This window comes from Phalacrocorax aristotelis, chromosome 2 (genome assembly GCF_949628215.1).
Source record: "Phalacrocorax aristotelis chromosome 2, bGulAri2.1, whole genome shotgun sequence".
In the NCBI taxonomy this organism is placed as follows: domain Eukaryota; kingdom Metazoa; phylum Chordata; class Aves; order Suliformes; family Phalacrocoracidae; genus Phalacrocorax; species Phalacrocorax aristotelis.
This window is the reverse complement of record NC_134277.1, coordinates 103,043,925-103,069,352: the sequence shown is the minus strand read 5'-3', so window position 1 is coordinate 103,069,352 and position 25,428 is coordinate 103,043,925. Positions and strand designations below refer to the sequence as shown.

Here is a 25,428-nt window from a genome sequence, read left to right as displayed (position 1 = left end):
TTCGTAATGTGCAGGGTAAGAAGTTATCAGTAGAGTACATTCTCCCTCCTGTTTGTTATCACTTTGTTACTGTTGCTGCTAGGCTGAAAATCTGAAAACAGAGCAAAGATACGTACTCACTTACTCATACGTAGTCAATGAGGAGACTACTGCACAAAGCTGAAGTTGGGGTAACTTTAGTCTTGCTTTGTGCTGCATCAGCCAGCTTTATCTACAGAAGAGTGCAGAAGGGCAGTAACAAGACACAAGTGTGATTAGCTTCTTGAGCTCTCCAGTTAGGTTTGGGAGGACATATCTGTCTGTGCTGAAATGCAGATTTTTGTGATTGATTGCCTCTGTCAGAGGTTCCAGAAGGAATTTTCTAGGATATTTAAATCTGTTTTTCAAGAAACTAACTTTTATCCTCATTTTCTGTAGTGATTTGTGTGTGATGAACTGGTGTAACCTGGAAAAAACACATTTGAAATTCCTCAGTTTCAGGTAGCTTTCTTTTAAGAAGTCATATACCTTGTATAAATACGCCTGACCTTGCAGAGGGTTTTTGGTTTTGTCCATTTCCTCAGTGGAAATGGACAGTGCTACTTTTTGACCCAGTGAGGCAGGAATGCTAAATACAAACTGAAAAATTCTAATTTTTAGCATTAAAGCAGCTATTATGTTGTCTTTCTCCATGAGCGTGAGGTTTTCTTGGGCTTTAGGAAAACCTTAATATGTTGAAAAAGGTAAAACTCATATTTGATGGGTAGAGTGAAAGTTCCTTTATTTAAAGATCCTGATTTTCTTTTTTTTTTTTTTTTTTTTTTTTTTTTAAAGAATGTTCAGTGTATTTGGCTTGTCCTGTCTTCTAATTTGGTAGCAATGTTCTTTGATAAAGTGCAAATTAAAATCTTCTGTTACAGATAGCAGGAGTCATTGATGCTAAACAGGTGAAGATCATGAGTTCCAAAGTATTCCTTCAGATATTACATCTGATAAAATAAAGATAGTTAATACAGGCAGAATTAGATGAGTAAAGCTTTCTAAAATCATTTGAGTTTGGGAATTTTAAGTATTATCTAGCAATGTACGAACAGCCCCTTTTGTTTAATGTTAGAAAGTGGGTTTAACCATAGTGAGGTTAATATGTGCAATTACTTGTTCTGTGTGTGGTGGTGGGTTTTTTTTTTGTTTGAGGGGCAAAAAAATAAATCTGGTGCTGCCTATGCCAGAGAGATGCTATTGGGTTTGATATATTGCTGGGTTTTTTGTGCGGTTTTTATATTTTTACCATGTTCTTGCTTTCCTACAGAAAATTCTACAGTAATGAATAAAAATACACAGACTTCCGTTGTTTCAGATATTACTTAGACTATTCTTTTGTTTGTGGAAGTTGCTTAATAGAATATGTGTAATAGCAACAAAATGTCATAGATCATGTGTATCTGAAAAAAGCTGAGAAGCGATTGACAGACTCTCAGTTTTGGGGACCATGAGCTTGATATAATATGCATTGTAAGCTTCTCTTCAGGTAATTTTTCCCCACTTGTACAAAAGGATCATCATAAACCAAATATGTTCTATAAGAACAGTATTTTTCATCAAGAAGTATTCAGATTTGAATGTAGATCCTGGAAAATAAAGTAATATTTATTTATTGTCCCACACTATAACTTGAGCCCAGTAATAATGATCTCCAGTTAGATTAAACAAGTAATTTTTGAGGTAGTATTTAATTTCATAACAGGACTTCTGATTTTTTAGGTTTTTCTGTGGAAATGTCTGGTGATATTGCAGAATTTGTGTTTTTCAGAGTTAGGGAACAAATTTATTGTCAAAGCATTTTAAAAATAGTGCTGCATATCTTTATTCTTCTTGATTAAAACAATCTTGTCAATATCTTTACTTAAATGACCACTGTGTTGTGGTTTGTTTTTTTTTTTCCCCTTGTTTATCATTCAAGGAGGAAAAAGTGGGGGGAGGATAAAAAACATTTCCATTTGCAGCAGTAATTACATTACTGAAAAACTAACTAAGATGAAAACTGAAGTTACTTACGCACATCAGTAAGGAGCTTGTAACAGATCTATTGCCAAAGAGATGGTGAATATTTTTAGACATTTAATCTTAACTCTCTGTTTAGATTTTGTAAAATAAAGATTGACTGAGAAATTAATGATTTTGAAAAGCAAAAGGAAGTCAAATAAATGCAGAGCTTTTAGTTTTCATTGAAACAATATTTGACACTGATTCTTACTCTGAATTTCAGAGAAATGGCAGTACTTTTGTATTAGACTTTTGTATTAGACATTACGAGTGTGATTTCCATTCTAAATGCCATGGATTACTAATGTAACTGGAAAGTGGTGTATTTAACACTGCTGTAAAATCAATGGTTTGAATGATTTCTGTCAAAAACATCATGTGTCCCTATTTACTCCTGTTGTCTTTCCTGTGAAGATAGCTTAAGAAACTCAGTAGTAACTGTGGTGGGATTAGTGTTAAAAAGAAGTGACAATTTGTATAATTTTAACCAGTAAAAGTATAAAATCCTTGAATCTACAGTTAAGGTGTTTCTGGTTAGAAGGCAGCATTTTTTACAAGTGTATATGCAGCCCATAGCATAATGGCACTGAGGTAAGGTTCTATGTGCATCTTGAACTAGCCTACGAAGGAAATAGGGAGTGGTGGTGAGGATGATACTGAACTGCTTGTTTCTGCTACCATATGAACTTTTTCAGAATTCAGTTTCAGTGGAGTTTCTTAAAATATAAATATTACCATAAGCTTGCAGTGGTTATTGTTCATGATTTATATTATGGGGCTCATAAACTTTTTTGGCTTGTATACTTTTATTGCTGTTTGCTTCCAGGTGCCAATGTCCATAGAAGGATATATTCGTCTACTTGAGCAAAGCTTGTGCAAGTGTACTGCTGTTTGGGAACCTTTTGAAAAATCAGTCTCTATTATCTCTTTCAGAATCTTATCTGTTCAGAGTGTGGAGATGAATTTACTTTACAGAGTCAGCTGTCCATACACATGGAAGAACATCGACAAGAATTGGCAGGCAGTAGGATCCACATCTGCAAGTCTTGCAAAAAGGAATTTGAAACTTCCTCACAGCTAAAAGAGCATATGAAAACTCACTATAAAATAAGGTGACAATCATGAGATTGTAACAAAATAAGCAGATGTTACTTTTATGGTGATAGCTTGGGGAAGCAAGAGTAGCATTTCCAGTCAGCAAAGTACCATGATCTATGCAGACCATTTATTTTCTTTGGTATGCTGTTGTGAAATGGAGTTTGTTTTTTAAAACATTGCTAAAGTAGCTGGTTATTTTTGGAGGCTTTTTTAATTTTCTGTTTTTGTATTTAGGCAGCCATACTAAACATAGTTCCATCTGGTAGCTATTTGTAAAGACATGCAAAGTTTTTCTGATAGAGAGAGTGCTTTTTGAAGTGTGTTCATGTGTGATTTTAAAGGCTAATGGCAGTACATTGAAGAAAATGTATACTAATTTTACATAGCAGTTATTGTAATTGCAAAAATCCTAATACTTACCTTTTGCAAAGAAATAAGTTGCTCCTTGCAGTTTAATCATCTTTTGCAAGTAGTCCTCACCATAACCTTCTGTGAGTTTTTTTGTAAATCTGAAAAAGCACAAAATGAAGGGGGGAAAAAAGGCCTAATTGCTGTTCTTCCTTTCGGTGAAAATTTGTTCTGTCCTTTCTTTTAGCTCTTTAGTTGAACTTCACTTTTAGGAAGGTGAAAATTACTTTAACTTAGAAGAAAGCAAAACTTACTTCATTTGGTTTAGTTTGTACATTAAGAAAGGCTAACGTTTTTGACAAGTGATCTATCTTTTAATCTTTAAACTATTTCTATTAAAAACATGAGAAAAATAGATATTTAAAAATGAGAAAGATTGGATATTTCCAATTATTAGCAGATTATGCAAGTTGTGAGATCTGAGTATTTGTGTTCCAGAAGGTTTAAAAAAGTGGTGGTGTAGATTTCTATTTGCAATCTGAAAATTGAGGTAAAGTTGTTATGTTTCTATTGAGTTACATAATATTACAAACAAAAAATGTTCTTGTTGTGGACATCTCCTGCGTAAGTTAAGATGTCTAAATAAAGAATGGATGAGTGAATCTAATAAGATGGCTGCGGTTTTGAGAGTATTATGCATGCTACATTCTGATACAAATGAGATATAAGTGCTCCACGATAATTTATCTATGTTTTCATAAAGATGGATTATTTCTGGATTCAGAGCTTCCTTATACAAGATTCACTTTATTAATCAGTTCAGATGTAGAAGCACTTTGCATTTGTATTCAAGAAACTACTGTCCAATACAGTGCTTTACTGTGCTTTCACCAGCAGTAACAATACAACCTGTGTATGTAAGCCAGGTTAATGAATTGCAGAAGTGACCCCACTCCACCTTCTGTTTCCGTAGAAATTATTTTGAAAGCAAAAGCATGGAAACTCTGATTTTTGTAATTTATTATTTGACATAATCCTTTCATATTGAAAAGTTAGTGTTTGACCTAACCTGTTTGACTGTATATAAAGTTCAAAGGCATACATCAGTAGTCAAAAATCTCACTATTTGATTCCTGCTGCTTTTTGTAAAATAAGCTCAAAAAATTTGTGGGATTTAAAATTATGAAGAGCCTTGTTCCCATAAGATGCTTTTCATAAAGTGATTGCACTTTTCCATCCCCAAAAGGTCTTTATTTTTTGTTTGAAACATCTGAATGGAAAACTATGAAGTTATAATTTAAATTTAGTACCTAGCTTTTGCTAAAAGGAAATGGTCATTATAACTCTAAATGAGGGAATATTTTAGAAGGTGATCTGATCTTGAAGGATTGTCCCTGCAGTTGTCTCCAAATTGGATATTATTTCCTTTATTAAAATGCCACAGCTATAGTTGAAACAGATGATGTTGCTCATCAGAGAGTGTGTTCTGACAATCAGGCTGGTCTAGATCTGTCCTGACATGGAAAGAAGAGGAGGTTCTAACATATGTGCTGTTCTCTTTCCTATTCTTCAATCTCCAGTTGATTTTACTCTGGATAATTCAGTAAATTTTGATAGGTGTAATTAACATGTAAAAGTAAAATCGATTTTACTCTGGATAATTCAGTAAATTTTGATAGGTGTAATTAATATGTAAAAGTAAAATATATTGCCTAAACTCTGTGCTCGCTCTGCAAGAGTATAAAAAGAGTTTAAAAACGTAGTATTTGTTTGAAGTAATTGGAAGGGAAAATGTGCTTTCCTTTAAATATACACTGAATATCTAATCTATTCAATATTCAGGAATATATTGAATATTGTATTCATTGATGCACTTAGTATCTATTTATATTAATTTATTCTGTGATCTATGTTCTCTTAGAGTACAAAGATGCTTCATTAGAGCAGGAGTTTACTGATTTCCTGTGTTACTCATGGACTGTTACTCTCCTGCTAATTTTCATATTGTTAGAGCAGCCTGTGTTTCAGGGTGGTGGTGTATTTTGCACATATGCTCCACATCAGCTAATTCTTATTTCTCAGTTGTTGAGAAAAACACCAGGTATTTAAATTTGTTTAACTTCAGTTAGCTTTAAGCAGTACTGACAAGCTGAATTACTGTATAGGTGTAAATGCTCAGGCACTATGGGAAATGTGGAATGCGCTAGATATGCTACGCTGCCTCCTGGTTTCACCTTCTTTAGCTGAGTTGTTGTAATGGTCTTTTAATATCCCCTAGGTTTTCATTTTTTTCCTTTTTTTTTTTTTTCCTAGCAGAAAATCGGTTGTTGTTTTTCAGCAGTCATTTAAAAAAATTAGTTTTATTTGTAGAGAAACAAATTACGGGAGTTTATATCATCTGTTATCGTATCTCTGTGGAGACTATGATTTGTATTTGAGGAGCAGTGGTGAATATTTGGGTTATTCAATTCTTAACCTGTTATTGTTAGACCTCAGCAACTGCATTTGTGCTCTAGTTCATGAGGTATTCTGGGGTGCATTAAAAGGAGTGTGGCCAGCAGGTCAAGAGAGGTCATCCTTCCCCTCTACTCTGCCCTAGTGAGACGTATCTGGAGTACTGTGTCCAGTTTTGGGCCCCGCAGTTTAAGAAGGACAGGGAACTACTTGAGCAAGTCCAGCGGAGAGCTACCAAGATGATCAGGGAACTGGAGCATCTCCCTTATGAGGAAAGGCTGACAGACCTGGGTTTGTTCAGCCTGGAGAAGAGGAGACTGAGGGGGGATCTCATGATAGTTATAGATATCTGAAGAGCAGGTGGCAGGACGATGCGCCTGGACTCTTTTCAGTAGTGCCCAACGACAGGACAAGGGGCAATGGGCACGAGTTGGAACACAGGAAGGTCCACCTCAATACGAGAAAAAACTTCTTTCCTGCAAGGATGACAGAGCGGTGGAAGAGGCTGCCCAGGGAGGCTGTGGAGTCTCCTTCCCTGCAGACGTTCAAAACCCGCCTGGATGTGGTCCCTGTGCCCCCTGCTCTGGGTGTCCCTGCTCAAGCAGGGGGGTTGGATGAGATGATCTCCAGAGGTCCCTTCCAACCCTTGCCATTCTGTGATTCTGTCTTCCTAGTCTAGTTAAGAACAAAAGTCTTAATGTGTTCAGGCAAAAGAAATAAAATTGCACAGAGTTGAAAGTTCCCACTAAAACAGTAGCTGTGAAGCCACTGTATACTTCTAGTGGAATTTACAGTGAAAATGTGTCTAGAGAACCTCTAAGAAGTATCATTTTTATTAGAGAAATAGCTGTAAAATTCTTGGTGTTCATAGGCACTTAGAAAAGTACTCCTTTTACATTGTTCTTTTAGTATTATTAAAGAGGTTTTTTATTTTAACTGTCGCAGCTCATACTATACATTGTCATCAAATTTACACTATATGTTAAAAAATGATGGGTTAAAATCAGCTTCTTCAAAATAATGTTTAATATTGGGATTAAGAGGATTTTATTTCAATTCCTTTTTTTTTTCTTTTTTAAATGACAGGGTGTCAAATACCAGATCTTATAACAGAAATATTGACAGAAGTGGTTTTACCTATTCCTGTCCTCACTGTGGAAAGACGTTCCAGAAGCCGAGTCAGTTAACACGACATGTGAGGATACACACAGGTAAGACTGTGAGACTGTGGAATTAATTCTTTTAGTTTTCACTTGTTTTACAAAATTCAGTTAATCTGTGAAATACTAAATATTTTTCTTCCACTTGGGACTTGAAATAGTATTAATACATCTGGCTCACTAGATGCTGTTACCTCTTGGTTTAAAACACCCTTTATGTAATTCCTTTGTTTAGGAAATTTATATGCTTTTAAAAATCTTCTAAAATGTGTCTAATGATATACATCTGGAAATTTTAAGTACTTTACAGGTTTCATTTGTTACAGAATACCAGTTTTGGTACTTAAAGTTTCAACGGGCCCTAAAATTGGAATACCTAGATAAGGTACTCTTAAGGTCTTATGTACTCTAGAGAAGAGATTCTAAAATTTATATTCACAAGAAGAGTAGAAATACATGAGAATGAATAGTACTCCTAACATAGTGCCCTTGCTTTTGTTTTTAGATTGATTTAGTTAAAGTTACTGCTGTATATTCTCTGTACTTAATGTAGCTGCCATTTTCAGGATGTCCAAAGTGAACTTGCGAGGGGATAAGCCTAGACTGTAATTTTGATGCTTGAAGAAGAGTAGGTGACTGTTCAGTTTTGCAGAAGGAATAGCAGATGTTTTTTGCAAAATTACTGTAATAAATACATGCATTTGTTTAACCCTTAAGCACTGGAAATAACTGAGAAATGCTAAGTATAAAATAATACAGAGGTTTTTGAAGTGTAGACAGGACTGTAAGAATAGTTCTCAAGTTATAATCAGACATATGTAATATAGCATAGGTTCGGCTTTAAACAAAACCTTCACTGAAGGTGCTCCAGTGATGTGCAGTACATCTGCATTTTCCATCTTGTGAATAAATTGCAGTTTGTCTAGTTTTTAGCTAATTAATGTAGTAAATTATGTAAGTGTGCAATGCTGTTCGTATTGTCCCATCACTGTCTGAACAGACTGCTGAGTTGCTGTGTAAAAGAATGACTTTGCCAAGGGAAAAATAAAAATTTCGTTGTGTGACTCTTAAGAATCTTTTTAAGCTTTATAATTTAATTGTAAAACAATAAAACAAGAGGTCACCCTTGTACCTGCTTTAAAAGTTGCCTCAAAGTAATATAAAAAAAATTAATTGAAAATTAACTTTCTTACTTCAATCTCTTTGATACATTATTTTAGCTTATTCTAGAGCAGAATTAAAGAAACAAGATTAAAGTTGGTTGAGGAGACTTTTGTAAAGCTTCAAAAAGTTCAAGAGCATTTATAGTTCTTTTGAAGAGTAAAAAGACATTGGTCTATTGGGAAACCAGAGACAGAAAATGTAGTCCCAATCTGCACATGATGGTAGGTCATTCTAAGTTCCAAGTAGCTAGTGAAGACTCATTTCATTTGTGAAGTATGTTATTACTTTAAATCTGCAGACAGTCTGTCTGGCATCCAATTCCTTGAGGTACTGTGAAATTTGTAGGAAAGAACAACTTTGCTTTAAAGGATTTAGAATTCTAAAGTCTTTAATTGTTAAAAGAGCATGTCTGTGCTTTACACAATTTGCAGAACCTTATCCAGCGCAAAGTTTTCTAGTAATGAGTTCACAGCCTCATGATACAAAGCACTGATGTGATATAAATGCATTTTGTTGGCTCTGCTTCAGTTACAGCGTTACATTAGTGTCTTAATTGCAGTACTTTTTTGTTCATAGCTATTAATTTCAAGCACTTACGCCCTTTGGGGAAAAAAACATGAAGTGTTAGGGATGGCAATCCCCATATTAATAGCTAAGTAATGAACTCCTCATTCCCCCTCCCAAATCTGTATTTTATGAAGTTGTACTTGAGAAATACAGAAATTCCACATTTCCACAGTACAATTAAGATTTAGTTTGTATAATGAAGTTTACTTAAATAGGCAGACTTAACCTGAAGCAATACTTCTCTTTGTCCATCAGCAGCTATTAGTGGAAGCTAAGCCTCTTACCTATGAAAGCCCAATATGAATTTTGTCACTGTATTTCGAGAAGATCCAAATCAATGTTCTGTATCTTAATCTATATTAAAAAATACACAGTTAAAACCTGCAGACCTTAAAGCATCTTCTAAAGCCATAGGCAGCAAAACAGAAAATACATATTCCTTCAGAACTGATATTGAGTTATATGCTTGTAATCTATTTCAGAAAATAGCTGCTTTTATTTCAGACAATGTGAATTTAATTAAGAATTCATAATTTTAAACTAGATGTAATTGCAGCTATATAATTAGAAGTAATATAAAATATTAATTAAAACTGCTTTAGTGTGCATAATATTTAGCACTTGCTAGTACTTACTGGTGTAGCAAACAATGTAGCAGCATGCTCATAGTGTTGTTTTTGCTATAAAAATGTGCAAAGGCAAAGTGTTAAATGTTCTCAAGGTCCTGGAGTTACCGCAGCTAAACTGTTTCACTGAAAGAAAAAAAAGAGTAATACTGAGTTCACAGTGGAGATTTTCCAGTAGTCAGTTAAGACACATGGTAAGTAAGAAACTGAACTTTGTTCTTAGTATCTGTGTGTTTAAATTATGTAGCTTTGTAATACATTAATTCAGTTCTATTATGTTTTGTCACTTAAAATTTCTGGGGAGTTTTTCATGGTTAATCTGTTCATGTACAAATAACTCTAAGAATGCACAGCATTGAGAACACCAAAATCAGGAAGTAGTGACAGCAGTCCTGTAATAATATTGCCTAGATTTTCTTTAATGTTCAGTAGTGATATGAACATTCCAGGGTTTTAAATTATTTTGGGGCAGGCTGTACAATATCTCATATAATAAAAACATTATTTTATTGCACATTTTCAGTAGGTGGTTGTCAAGAAAGAATGGCTGTTAGTGTTGCAGTGTTGCTGTAAGACTTTTTCATTTTAGACTTAATAGAAGATGAAATTCTTGACTGTTAGTTATTTATTACTGTCCATTCCACCTTCTGCTCCCGTTTGTTTCCATGCAGGTGTATGTATTTTATAGGAATTGGTGTAAAAGAATGGCATACCTGGTTTTGGCTTTCATTTCCCCTTTTTCTTTTCCTTCAGTGGTTTTGCCATAGCAACCTTAGACATCTTCCAAACCACAAGTTGAGGGAAACTGTTCTAAATAATTGTTTCATACAAGTTTAATTTGGTTTATGCATTTTAACTGATCATAATCAGCTAGGTTATAAAGCTTTTTTACAAGGCTGCATCTCTATCAAAGTAGATGTGGACATTGATGGTCGAGGTAAACAATTCTGTTGTCAAAACAAAATAGGAACATATGTTCCTGTGTTTGTGTGTATGTACAGATATCTATATGTAGTATTTTATTTTAACTGATATAATTTTATTTTAACTGATATAATTTTTCATTTAGATACAGAAAGCTACTAACATTTATTTAAAGCCCTTTACCCCACATACTTCTTTTTTTCCCTTTCAGGTGAAAGACCTTTTAAATGCAGTGAATGTGGAAAAGCCTTTAACCAGAAGGGGGCGTTGCAGACCCATATGATCAAGCACACTGGTGAAAAACCCCATGCTTGTGCCTTTTGTCCTGCAGCCTTTTCTCAGAAAGGCAATCTTCAGTCACACATACAGAGAGTTCATTCAGAGGTAAATACAATTATTCATAAAGTGGTTGGTGCTAATATACTGATTATTTAATTTTCAGTATTTAAAGTATCCTGTTTGCTATTTGTGTGCTTTCTGTCGCCAATATAGATTTACTGTTCTAGTATAGATTCTAGTTTGTTGGTTTTACCTGCAAGCTTTCCTAAAAAAGCTTAATCTGAATAACTGTGTACTTAGCATAAGTAGCAAAACCTTCATTTACCATTGTATTTTCAGTACGTTGATAAGATTAATAAATTATTAGTGGTTTTAGGTGTATAAAAATATACCTGTGTCAGTCTTGGGAGAAAGAGGGCTAGAATCAGATGAAATTAAGCCAAAAGCAGCAAAGCGGAAAATGGTGAAAAATTTCAAGGCCAAACAGCAACCTGCTAACTCCATCATAAAGCATACTTGCAATTTGTCTTTGAAGTATATATCCTACAGCCTTTCTCAGGTTTTGCAGTTACAGGTGGAAGAAAATTACAAAATAAGATAAAAACCATTGTTCTCTAAGACCTCTCTCTGCTGATTTTTTTCTTCTTTGTTACAGACAATTTTTAAGATTCAGAATGTACTGCTGTGATAACGTAATATAATTTTATGAGCAACATTGACTATGCAACTTTGTTCAATAATTTTTTTGCTGACTTTAGTGATTTGTGTTTGGAAATACCCTTAGAAAGAGAACTAGTTTAGATCTGAAAGGTATAAATGTTACAGGCAGCTTTTTTCCTCTTTTTTCCTGCATTCAGAATATCATCTCTGCTCTCACTCTTTCCCCTAGTTCTGTCTGAGATTTGCTTTCTTGTTTGCCATTTTTGTGTTACAACAATAGTTCTTATTTGGATTTTTTTTTTTTACTAAGGATCCTTCTAGTGTGTTAGAGTTCCTTACTTTTAGGCCATTGTCTTTCATTGAATACGTTTTAGTGTTTGTATTGCACTTAATTATATTAAATCATATGTTTACATTTCATATGACTTTGTGTAACTGGTCTTCTGATCACAGCTCCCTATGTGCAATAGCTTTTGCTAAATAAAAAAATGCATCAACATTAATTTACATTGATTTTTTTTTTCAATATTACAAGCTTGTTGGGGATCAAACCAAAAATATTCTGCTTTTTTCTCTGTTACTCTTGTTTTCCTGTAAGATAAAGGACTTTAAATAAATGCTGCCTCTTGATCACATCTTATTCTGTGTTTCATGATCCTGAGCCTACACTTTAGTCGTTGCTTTGGATCATCTGTTGATTTTTTTGTTGTTGTTGTTGCTGTGTTTCCTCCAAGACTGCAAGAACAACTATTTTAATTCTTCATCTTATTCTGAGACAGTCACAAAATAACATTACAGGTGATAATGAAACAGGTTGAGTCTCACTTCATAGATAACTGTTTAGTTGTACCTGTATTTTATTAGTTGATACGTCTTTCTGAAAGTCTTCCTACCAGTTTAAGCTAATGTCAGAAAATAAAAAAATTCCATACTATATTGCAAGCAGCATGTTTTCTTTTGAAGACTTTGTTGTTCCCTACATATTGGAACTACCACACTGGTTCTTACTGCTATGTGACAGACTGCAGAGGAGGGGGGAGTGAGGGTGGTTGGAATCTGCAAATTTAGCTGCTTTAATTACCTCAACCTCTTGGCCTGAAGGTCCCAAACAAGTTGCTCCTGGTCACTTTCTCATCCCATGTGTTCAAATTCAGTTCAAACTATGTATTAAACTTCCCTGCCCTTCACTGTGTTAGTTTTTTTGGTGTGCCCCCCTCCCCGCAGTCCCTATGGCCTTACGCCCAATCTATCTCACCTACATTCTACTTTGACCCAAAAAATGGATTTTTTTTCTTGAAAATTTAAAAAGGTACGTTTGCAAAGGTAAACAGAAGAGAGCCCAAATCTGAAGATAAATTATCTGCATTTTTTCTCTTCATATTTCCAAACCTCCATTTGTATTATGTATGATCTTCAGGCACGTCTTAATTGATAAAGGTGCATTTTGGCTTTGTTTCTAAGTGTGTAATGGTGGGAAACTGTAAGGAGGGAAAAGTCTGAGGTCTCATTTGTCAGATGGCATTTGTTTTGCTCTCTGGTGCTTCTCAACGTTGAGAAGTGGTAAATAGGAGATGAGTCATGCGCACAGATTACCGTTGACTTGATATGTGAGGCATACCAGACTGATTCCATAACTGGATATCAGTAACTTGGAAAAATAAAGTATTTTAGCTCTTATAACCCCATAGAATGTTTGTTATGTGGATAAATAATTAAAAATATAAAATTTGATAGATTGAGGGGGAAAGTACTTTTTTTTATTATTTTATTGAAGGTGAAGAATGGCCCTACATACAACTGTACAGAATGTAGCTGTGTCTTCAAAAGCTTGGGTAGTTTAAATACCCATATCAGCAAGATGCACATGGGTGGTCCACAGAATTCTGCAAGCTCTTCAACAGATGTATCTCATGTTACAGCGGTAAGCTTTGCTTGGTATATTGTGAAAATTCCTTTAAGAGTTTAATTAGATCTGTATCTCAATTCCAGTAGTTCTTCAAATAGTTTAGAACTGAAAGACCTGTAGCTGGCGCTTGTCTTTTTAAAGTCTTGTGTCATTTTTTGGAATCGATTCGCATTATTAAATATCGGCAGAATGTATATTAGTCAAGCATATGCAAAAAAGCATTTACAATTTGAAGGTTTAGATGAAAATACAACATTTTATTTTACAACATAATTTTAGTGTCTACAGATTGTGTGGGGAGGAAACTTTTCCTCCCCAGACAAGATAAAAATAATTGTGAAGTTTTGCCGGAACACTGAAATCTAGAACTATTCAAATTATATATTAGTTTTAACTGATTTTTGGAAATTGTCTGAATATTTCTGTTAACTTGTTTTAAATATTAGCTTCTTATTTGATAGATCATAAAGGAAAAATTGTAGCTGTTTTGGAAGCGCTGAATGTTGGTGTGTTTTCTTTACCAAAATACAAGAAGCTAAATTTCAGAAAATGCTTCTGTTTTCATAAGATCAGTACATTTGTTTTTCTTTGAATAGAACTACATAGAACTACTTTTTTTACCTTCTATTCCACTCTGTTTTGTATAATTTTCAACTTCTGTGCTTTAAAGGTCAAGGGATGACAAGTAATATTGGACTTTGAAGAGCAGCATTAAAATTTAAAGTCTCAGTTTAATTATGTATCTGTATCTTGTTGAAAACAAGTGTGTAGTAGTGTTGTTTGGAGAACCATTTTTTTTTTTTGTCTTTAGATTTCATGAAGTTTTTTTTGTATGGCAGATGCTGTTTGTCTCTTCATATTAACTAAAAGAAAAAAAAAAGACTAATGTGTCCTATTTGCTTGCAAGTACATAAAATCTCTGTCTCTTAGTACATTGCTACATTCACATGCCTAATCTTAAAAGCAGAATCGAAAAGGATTCCTTCATACTACTTTGTTTGCTTTCCCTGTCCAACTGTGGTTTTTGTGTTTTGGTTTGCTTAAGTATTTTGCATTTGCAATGTGTATTGATCTTACAGAAGTGTGTGGTTATCATCTTTGCTGCATGTATACTTCTCTGCTTGCATGAAGGATGGGAAAATAAAGAATACCTCCATACAACAGTATAAGCAAAATGAGAGAAAAAATTTTCTTAGTAAAAGCAGATGCCAAGAAGTTTAACAAGGAAGAACAAAGATGTCAATGGCATATTAAGAGTATTACACTTTTAATTTTATATCTGAAACTGCAGAGATTGAGTGATTGATTTTTATTGCTATAGAAAGGTGGTACATTTAGATTAGGATTATCGTTCTTTAATTAGGACTGACCTTCTCATTCTGCTCAAAACTTAGAGCGCTTCTTTAACAACAAATCTCCAGTATAAGAGTTTTGTTCTGTAGTTTGTGATCAGTCTCCGTCATTTCGTGTTATGTATTTGGGAATGAACAATAATTATGTCCTTAATACAAGAAATTCCAAAAGTTGAGGTCTCCTGAAGTGCTGTGCTACTGTACACATTCTTGTGTGATACATGAGTACACCTTGTAAAATATGCTTGCTGTAAGGTTATTATTTGTCTTTTGCTGCACCAGTGCTTACAGCTAAGGTATTAGTTTCTGTAACTTGTGTTTATTTAATGTATATAAACTATGAAGCAACATTAGTGATTCTACATACTGTTGTATCTCTCCCATAGTCTCAGTTTTTCTGTCCCTACTCTCCATACTGTGGGAAAATGAGCTGCGCAACTTTTATGTGTGATATTAGCCACATTTTCATTCTTTTTGTACAAAGCCTTAAAATACTTTATATTCATTTCTTTGTAGGACTCTGTAACCCAGCCTTTAACAACATCCTCCGCTAATCTTTTGCAACCTGTTGATAACAAATGGAAGAATGTAAGTGTATATTTTTTCTCATATTTTTGTGTCAAGACTAAAAGTGGGAGAAACTCTACAGAATTTTGTAAGCTTTCATTTAACTGGTGGTAAAGGATATGCAATGGCTCTCTGTGATAAGTTGATGAGGCAAACTTCTTGGTGAATGCAGCTTGTTATTTAGAAATGGAACAGGTCTTGAATGGATTATATTCCCTCATTCATGATAGAGTCATGATTTTGCACATAATTCTATTCATTAGGTCTTCAAAATGGAGGCAAATATTCTGTACAAAAAGACCAGAGGAGAGTAAGGACTCTTACAAACCAGATTATCCTGCCCATCTGACTTTACTTCACAGGGATACCATAGTTTGGGCGGAGAGGGAAGGAGCTGTGTTGGTGCTGGTTGAGTTGGGTGGAATTGAGGCAGCGGGGGAGCTGTGGGGCTCAGGAGGAGCCCACGGAGCTGGTGAAGGATGATGCAGGGCTGGCTTTCTGGAATCCCATGGCAAGCAGTCTTGATGTACAGGCAGGCAGGTCTTAATGTGCCAGTCACAGTGAGAGCGTTAGCGTGTTCTGTTGCAGCTATGTAGCATGTTGTTTGTCAGCTATATGCTGCAGCATCGTATCTTAGTGACAGACTAATTTGACTTGCATTCCCCCTTTTCCAACTTCAGCCACTGGTTATCTTCTGGTGTACTAGAATCCACAAAACCAAGGACTAGGAAGTGTGGCAGTATTGCTTTAAAGTCACCATAACCAGCCTATCCACTTTCTTTTTATCTTTTACTGTGAATTCAGAGTTCCAGGACCAGTTAACTTAAAGCTGAACAGAATTGATGTGAATTAAATGATTACTAATATTTGTTGTATTAAATAAATAGTTATACTATGTTTCTTATAAGACTTTAAAAAGTATTGAAAATTACTGTTCTTCAAAAGCAGTTTATTTCAAGTAAATTTTCTTTTTTTTTTTAACTAATTGAAATTCTTTTCCTTGGTAAGGAGTGGTATCAGAGGTGATGCCTGTTTTTTAGGGGGGCTGTATGTGTGTGTGAAAGCACAGGTCTGAATAGAAGATAATTGTCAATTGCACCACTTCGCATGGTTTTCTGTAGTTGATGCAGAGGGCCAGGTTTTTCCCCAGTAAGAGGAGCCAGTTGGGAGCAATGCATCCCATTGCCCCCTCCTCCCAGAATTGCCTGGTGCTGTCACCTGCCGAGTGGGAGAACTGGTCCAGTTCCATCCTTAGTGTCTTCAAACCTGTTTCTTCTCCAGAGAATGACTTAGTAACTGCTGAGCCACCAAGCAGTTTAAGTGTGAAACTTTACAGAGTCAACTTCAGCTTATGTATAGTGGATCTAGGAAAGAAGGGATGAGAAGCCTGACTTTTTAACCCCAGTCAGCGACCAAGCACCATGCAGCCACTTGTTCACTCCACCCCGGTGGGATGGGGGAGAGAATCAGGAGAGTAAAAGTGAGGAAACTCCTGGGTTGAGATAAAGACAGATTGGTGGGTAAAGCAAAAGCTGCGCGTGGAAGCAAAGCAAACCAAGGAATTCATTCACTGCTTCCCATGGGCAGGCAGGTGTTCAGCCATCTCCGGGAAAGCAGGGCTCCATCACGTGTAACGGTTACTTGGGAAGACAAATGCCATCACTCTCAACGTTCCCCCCTTCCTTCCTTCCTTCTTCCCCCAGCTTTATATACTGATCATGTCTTATGGTATGGAATATCCCTTTGGTCAGTTGGGGTCAGCTGTCCCGGCTGTGTCCCCTCCCAGTTTCTTGTGCACCCGGCAGAGCATGGGGAGCTGAAAAAGTCCTTGACCAGTGTAAGTGCTACTTAGCAACAGCTAAAACATCTCTACATTATCACCACTGTTTCCAGCACAAATCCAAAACATGGCCCCACACTAGCTACTATGAAGAAAATTAACTCTATCCCAGCTAAAACCAGGACAGGTACCTGGTTTTTTTACAGTAGTAACTATATCCTGTAATGTGTATGGGAATCTTGTGGAAAAGGAGCACATGGCATAATCTTAAAACTAATGCAGACAGACCTCAATGCTAAGGTGAATCAGCAGCAATTTTATTATGTGTTGTCAGATACTCCTCCTCTGGTGTACTCTCTGCTTGTTTCCATGCCTTCAGATGCACAGCCTGCTTGTTTACGTGCAGTTGCTGTTCATTTGTTGAACTAGGATATATGTTCAGATTCCCCCGTGGGAGTGTACCATGTATCACACATGGTTTTAAGAAAATGTATAGATAATTCTATTTAAGGTTAGCTTTTGTTAAGTAGAGCTAGTTGCAGCCTTAATGATTCTTCCTTTGCTGCCTTGTATTGGAGGTGATAAAAAGCAGGGATATGTTCTGTATCTTCAAATAGAATCATAGACTAGTTTCAGTTGGAAGGAACCTCTGAAAGTCATCTAGTCCAACCCACCTGCAGTGAGCAGGGACATCTTCAACTAGATCAGGATGCTCAGAGCCCCATCCAACCTGAACTTGAATATTTACAGGAATGGGACATCTACTACCTCTCTGGGCAACCTGTTCCAATGTTTCACCGCCATCATTTAAAAATATTTCTTCTTTATATCTAGTCTGAATCCATCCTCTTTTAGTTTAAAACCATTACCCCTTGTCCTATTGCAACAGGCCCTACTAAAAATCTGTCTCCATCTTTCTTATAAGGCCCCTTTAAGTATTGAAAGGCTGCAATAAGGTCTCCCCACAGCCTGTTTTCTACTCTAGATGCTGTGTAAAATACAAATGTGTTTAATGATAGAGGTAGGGGAAATGAAGGAGATCAGGAACTTTATGAAGGTCAGGATTGTGTTTTGTCACTATGTTAATGTATTTGATCACTTTTTATAATCTGGTGTTCTGACAAGTGTGGAGGTCAGGTGTGGGAGTGTTCAAATTTTTCTTCTTTTCACAATCATGTAATTTTAAAGTCTTTGATAATTGGCAACTACGTTTTGGAGTTTCAACCTTATGACTTCAGCTTTTCATGGAGTTCTGGAAAGCTTATATGCAGTATCTATTTTTTTAAAAAAGTGTGCTTTTTCAGTGTGGGAAAGACTCTGGTTGTCTTGGGCAAGAGCTCAATAGTCATGAGGGAGGTGATTCTACCCCTCTACTCTGCTCTGGTGAGACCCCACCTGGAGTACTGCCTCCAGCTCTGGGGTCCTCAGCACAGGAAAGGCATGGACCTGTTGGAGCGGGTCCAGAGGAGGGCTACAAAAATTATCAGAAGGGTGGAATGACATACTAAAATTAATGTGAGGCACCACGAGAGATTTTTAAAACTTTCTGAGACAACTTGTAGAGGTTTGCAGGGAATCGCCACTGTTACTGTGTTTCTGATGGAGTCCCTTGGAAATTAATTCTTGACCCTACACTACTTAATGTATCATCAGTGACCTAGAAGAAAATATAAAATCATCATGGATCAGGATGATACAAAGACTGATGTAATTCCTGAGGAGGATAAATCACTGATACAGAGTGATCTGGATTTCTTGGTGAGCTGGGTGTACCAAGCAATATACGTTCTGATACGGCCAAGAATAAAATCACATATCGAAGAATGGGAAAAGTAGGCCATATTCACAGGAGAGGAGTTTTCAAGATTTTAAATTCCCCTTATAAATAGGGATGGAAGTGGTAATAATTGATATGTCAGCTAAAAGTTAGTTTTACCTTTCCTGGAAAGATCTTGTTTGGTCTCCTTATTTAGAGAATAAACTTCGCATGGAAGTAAAAAGCTCGTATGTCCTCTGTATTTCATTCTGGGAATTTTTGTTTTTATTCCATTTTCTGTTTATAGTGTTCACTATTCATGAACTGTATTCAAAGCTATAGGAGGAAGCAGAGCCATCAGAATTCTTAAAGTATGATATGATGTGGTTTATTAAGAGATTCAAGGTGCATTATCTGTTTTGCACATTCGAAAATATTTAAGGATGACTTGATCTGCTGTTTTGAAGACAGGGAAAAGTCTGCAATCTCTTTAAGAGAGAAAAGTTTTGAGGGTTGAAGCTAGGCAAATTCACGCTTTGAAATAAAGGATGAAATTTTAGCATGGACAATTTACTGTTGGAGCAACTTTTTGTAGTTGGATAGCATCAGAAAAAGTTACCACAAGAAATTACTTGATCTAAAGAACTGCTATAATTTCTGTACAGTTAACCTTACTTGAAGGAGTAATTCACTCAGGGCAGTCACATGGTCTGTGTTACACAGTGGATCAGACAGACTAAGGGGGATCACAAGGTCCAGTATTGTAATTGAACAAATGTGGAATTATGAAGTAGTAATAAAACACTTCCTTTTCTCTGCTACTTTGAAAATTGGTTATTGAAGTGAGACCTACAAAGAGACCTCAAACTTTTAGTAATGAACAGGGTAGCTTAAGGGTAATGGTAACAAGCTTCATACACATGCATACATATATAATATTTTTTGAAAAAAAGATAACCACTGAGAGACTGTGTATAAACTGCTGTTTAATATATGAACACGCTGGCTAAATAAACGTAATACTGTAGTTTTCAGGTCAAAGATGATGATGAGCAGTTCCTTCATTAACAATTTTTTTCTCTTGCTAAAGCCTGTGAGAATTTTATAGACTTTTTTAGTGTAGGCTTCCTGCTCTACTAAAGAGTTTCCCTGCATTCCATTTCAAGAAAATGAATGATCTCTGTGAAGAGCTGTTACACTCTTCAGCAAACCACTTTGCCTCAGTTCCTGTTTATTGCAATGAAAATGGCATGTAGTGTGTTTTATTTTGTAAAATACATATTGAAATGTTTATAGCACTTTTGCTAAATTGGAGTCTGAAGACATGGAGTCTTTCCATCTGTCCTGCTGGTGAGGTGAAAAAAGATGAACTAGTGGTTAAATCAGCAAAATAGCAAGTGCTATTCTTGCATGCATGCAGGAGAAATGAGATAAGGGTAATATATAGTCTCATGAGATGGCATTAAGAATACTTTACCAAATTCACAGGATATAACTCAAGTAAAGCTGATTTTTCTTAATATATTTCTTTATAACCATCCTCAAATACAGTGACATTTGCCATTTTAACTGTCCAGTGTAATGTGTCGGTATAAAGAAAATCTCAGGGGAATTTTCACATTGGAAGAAACATTAGAGAAGTGAAGCCTAAGATTATTCTTTGTTAAAAATGATCTGTAAGAAGATACCATTTTTTATGTATAGATGTGCATGTGCACACATGCGTGCATGTGTGAGCCTGAAAGTGATTTTTTTTAGAGAACAGAAGTGCATATTAGAAGCAAATATCCAGTGTGTTCTAAGAAGCAGAATTATGCGGCTAGCCATTATATAAATACATATTTCTCTTTTCTGCACTAAAATAAATGATTGAAAGCAATTGTTTCAGTAATGGTGTACTTATGGAGTCTATTTGTTATAAGGAAGAGAAGTTTATAAATGAAGGAGAACAGGAGGAGTCTTTATTTCTGATTTTAAAAAGAAATACCAAAGCTTTTTATCACTTTTTTTCTTCATATTTGTTTCTGCAGTAGCCTAAGATACATTTATCAAATCAAAGATCAAGAAATTTGATTTTTAGACTAAGCTTTTTTGTTGTATTTTGACACATCTCCATGGGTATTTAAATTTTTAGAGTTTAAAGAGGTTCCTCTAAAGCCAAGAGATTTAGAAGATTGAAAGTCAAAGGGGAAAAAAGTTAGTGGCTTGATTGTTCTGAAAGGTTTTGATGTAACAACACAAATAACTTCATACAAAAAATCTTCTTTAATAGAAAGTTATTTTTCCAAAGGATTTGCTTCAGTTAAATGTGAACTTTAAAAAGACAACCATGTCAGTGCTGTTTGTTTTGGAATTATTTTTCTTGTGGCCTTTATGAGTGGAATTCAGTAATTGATCCCTGTGTTTTGTAAACTGGTTGAAGGTTCAGTAGTTACGATAAACTGAATTCGAGCTGCAGGTTACAGTTGTGCAGCTTAGGAACAACTCCAGAAAAGGGATATACAGAAGCAATTCTTCAGTGGAGTGAGAAGACCTTTAATGACGACCCTGTATAATCTTTGTCTTGTACAAGTGGATGTCCTTGTAGTGGACAGTTAAGAGTCCTTTCAGATAAGAGAGCAGAACAGATGATTAGTATATACTTCCGATCTTCCTTTACAAATGTACTGCTGTCTATTTCAGGCCACGCATTTTCGGTCTCCACTTCTTCAACAGACAGAAAACCAGGTGTCTTCAGCTACTGCTCAGCAGGGTCAACAGGCTGTAACCGATGTCATCCAGCAGCTCCTTGAGTTATCAGAACCAGGTCCTGTAGAGAATAACCAGCCTCAACAACCTGGTCAACAACTCAGCATTGCAGTGGGGATCAATAGAGATATTTTGCAGGTAAGATTTGTTCTCTGTGTGTGAAAACAGCTTACATTTCAGTGGCTTCTTATTTTTATTTTGGTGAAACCTGTTCTCGGTATTTTCAATTATAGCATTCGTTCCGCATTTCTAAATGATTTGTCAGTCGAGAAAGAATTGTAAAGATCTATTGAATGAGTATGTAATGCACCAAGATATCTTTTTGTATAATTTTACAGAAGTGAGGTTATAAATATTGATTACATGACCTAGAAGAAAGCTTTAAGTGTACACACCCATACACGGACATTTTATTGATCCCTTTGGCTTTTTGTTTCCTTGGTTGCTTAGAAGCCGCTTGTGGCACGTCCTTAAGTTACGCTGTGCTTAAACATAATGACATTTAAGGGCAAAAAATATTTTTATCTCGTTAAAAAATGAGAATGTATATTGGCCTTTACCCTGTTCTAATTAATAAGGTTATTTGAATATTTCCTATTGGTGCAAAGAAAATTCCTTCCTGGGTCAGACCGATGTTTTGTCTAACCCATTATTCTGTCCTTGATACTGGCAGTAGGAGATGCTATGTAACAGAAGAGATGCAGGGCAGTAATTCAACTTTCTATGCTTGTTCTGTGGCCTCCACTGTGTAATGGAGCAGGGCGGAGAATATTCTTTTTAAGTTCCATTTAAATTTATTTTTGGAAAACCCGACTGTAACATGTAGTTCACTGCTACCTGTGCTGACTTCTCTGGCGTTGGGAATGTGATGTATAGTTGCGCTAAATTTCAGCACAGAATATAATTATTGTTGTGATAGCTATTAAAAGAAAAAAACAACAACAAAAAACCAAATGCTCTTTGGAGGTTGGTGCTCTAAGTTATTGTATGAACATCACTAGCCATATTGTTGTACAAAATAAAAACAAAACTTACTTTTCCTCCAGGTGATCAAATATCTTCACACTCCTACTTAAACGTGTGTTTGAGGTCTTTGATCCAGGGCCCTTTCAGACACAATACTATCCCTAAAGATGCCTACATTCCAGTCCTTTCCAGGTGTACATAAAAATGAGTGCATAGCTCTTGCCTTGGTCTGACGGTTATTAGTGGTTTGTTAAGGGAGGTGTTTGAGCTTTTCCGAGCCTTTCTTTGGTTTAGCATTCTTCCTTTTTCGTGTTATCATCTATGACTTCTCCACAAGATGATGGGCTTCAAATTTGACCTTTTATGGGAACTGCTCTGTCCCGTAGTAGGCATAAGAAATAGCTATATATTCCTGCCAAATGCTTGATTCTGTAGAAACAATTGGCACTTTTCCGAAAGGCAGTTGTTGGCACATATATTAGTGCAGGAAAACAAACTTGAAATCTCACAGACAATTGGAAGTCAGTGTTGTATAAGAATGTTTTTGCAAATTTGAAATCTAGCTGAAGTTCTGGGAGGATGAGACATATAATACAAATATAATTAAACTAATTAAATCTTCTAAGAAAAGTTGGGGCAACTGTGGAATGTTTCTTTCTTAATCTAGAAGTTTTTTGTTCTCTCTTAGCAAGCTTTAGAGAACAGTGGGTTGTCTTCGATTCCTGTCTCTGCACATTCTACTGACTGCAGCCAGGCCAAGGCACCTGGGGCCCAGGATCAGAACCCAGATGTCCAGACACTCTCAAATCACCAGGCTGAATCTAATAATGCGGAACAAGATAAGGAGCAAGAGAGTGCAGATAAACTGGATAAAAAAGAAAAAAAGGTTATTAAGAAAAAATCACCGTTTTTACCTGGTAATGTCACCACTGCTTGTTACTTTTTGTGCTAAAAGGGCTATAGTATTTGTGGGTGTGTTGATGGCTTTATAAAGGGATTTCCCAAAATGTATTGTCATTTGATTACGAACTTCATTTACTCTTATCTAAAACACAGTATGTGTATAAGTTATGATCAATAGCACTTAATAACTTTCATTATACTGATACAAAAAAGTGTTGGAATGGTGCTGAGTGAAATTACACTGTTAAATCTTCTGGATTTATATCAGTGGAGTTTTTGGAAGAGGACAAAAAAGAAAGAATATGAATCTTTTTCCCTCTTTTTGCCATCATCCTTCTCTGAGAAGGATTGGGTTTTCATGGTGTGTCCCAGAGAGTTCTTGCAAGGACTACTCTTACTCTTCAGAAGTGAGTCCTCGCAGAGACAGAAGTGCAGTGCTGCTGCCTCATGCAGATCTTCAGTAATCTAGGACATGTAGGGAAGGATGAATTTTGGCATTGTGGATACTTCTTCATGTCACCTGTGTTTGGAATCACAGTGCTGATATGGTATTGTCACCTTAAATACATGTTAATATTCCACCTCCATACTGTATTGTGTGTATGGATTCTGTCTCTGAGTGCTTAAGGGCAACTTTAGTGTTAAGGTTGCTCAAGCTTTAAGGTTGCTAGAAGTGGTTTGGTCCAAGTGTAGCCATCATACTATAGTGGCTGACCTGGTGGAGACAGCTCTTTAATAAGCAGTCACTGAGCTCTGTACTGTCTTCATAGCTACATTGATGTTGCTTTTATCTTTGCAAGGGATGCAGAAATTGATCCAAAGTTGAAAACTCATCCAGCACAACAGGACTAAAAATCAACATCAACTTTTTCCTCTGGTATTAATGACAACCGTTATGGTCCTTGTGTGTTAACAGTTACAACTCTCTAACTCTGACTGCAAATAAAAATAAAAGATCACTACAGTACAGTCAAGCACAACTGCCTTTATTTCTTGATAAAATAACGTAACCGTAGTGAATTGACATGTTTTACAGAAAAAAAACCAGTCAGCTGATTTAAACGAGTGAATATCTGATATTGAACAACATAAGAATAAAAATCCCGATAGGATTTAGAAGCCTCTTTTTGTTTTTTTTGTCGAGAAAGGGTATGCTGATGCTATAGAGCAGAGTTTAAGGTTCTTGGATCATAAAACAACTTTTATGAAAAGGCAGCCTTAAATTCTAAATCTTTCAAAAGGACTTTTTATGGAATTTTTGCTCCTTTAAAAATTTATGAATTGTAATTTAAGTCTGAATTTGGAGAATAGAGGGCCATACAAAGTATCTCATCCAGTGAGTTAGGTAAGTGTGTAGAACGTCATAATTTAGTGTGGTTACGGTTGAGGAGTTATTCACTGTTGGATAACTTTTTGTTAGATGTGTTTTTTATAAGTTAACTGGTATATGTGTGTTCAATCAGATGTTTCTTAGCTTTTTTTTTTTTTTCTTCCCAACCTTCTTCCTTTTCAGTAGCGTAAAAATGTTTGCATTTCAACAGGATTCTCTTAGGTTTGATTTTGTCATTCCAACCTGTCACTATTTTTGTGAAGTAGAACGTATCTGATAGACAATTTAATTACCTACTAAGTGTATTGCAATGGCATCTATTTGGCAAAATGTTTTTGTGTTTTGACTGCTTTGTGTAATGGTGTTGGCATAGTGGAATTTTGGAGGAACTGTTAAAATGTTTCCAACACATTTATTTTGATGTTGTTCCTTATTTTAGGTTCTGTACGTGAAGAAAATGGAATAAGGTGGCATGTTTGTCCATATTGCTCTAAAGAATTTAAAAAACCAAGTGATCTAGTGCGCCATATTCGCATTCATACCCATGAGAAGCCGTTCAAGTGTCCCCAGTGTTTCCGCGCCTTTGCTGTTAAGAGTACTCTCACAGCACACATAAAAACACATACTGGCATTAAAGCTTTCAAGTGCCAATTTTGTATGAAATGCTTTTCCACCTCAGGGAGTTTAAAAGTTCACATTCGTCTGCACACAGGTAAGGCTTCAGAATTGCTTTTGTATTTTCTATGATGTGGGTGAGACCTCGAATGAAAGAAGACAGTGTGAAGCGCTTAAATTGTAGAGGTGTCTATCATGTCATT

At 35.7% G+C, this 25,428-nt stretch overlaps 1 protein-coding gene across 5 annotated transcripts in view; it reads left to right on the top strand.

Moving 5' to 3' along the window:
- Window positions 1-25,428, top strand: part of ZNF236 (zinc finger protein 236) — a 94,474-nt gene that overhangs the window by 18,308 nt on the left and 50,738 nt on the right. For all 5 annotated transcript variants that reach the window (XM_075084567.1, XM_075084565.1, XM_075084564.1 and 2 more), the window contains exons 4-11: window positions 2,956-3,134; window positions 7,009-7,133; window positions 10,575-10,747; window positions 13,077-13,223; window positions 15,077-15,148; window positions 21,346-21,549; window positions 23,066-23,294; window positions 25,050-25,322. In XM_075084567.1, the coding sequence (XP_074940668.1) occupies window positions 2,956-3,134; window positions 7,009-7,133; window positions 10,575-10,747; window positions 13,077-13,223; window positions 15,077-15,148; window positions 21,346-21,549; window positions 23,066-23,294; window positions 25,050-25,322 (1,402 nt within the window). The remainder of the gene's footprint in view (window positions 1-2,955; window positions 3,135-7,008; window positions 7,134-10,574; window positions 10,748-13,076; window positions 13,224-15,076; window positions 15,149-21,345; window positions 21,550-23,065; window positions 23,295-25,049; window positions 25,323-25,428) is intronic.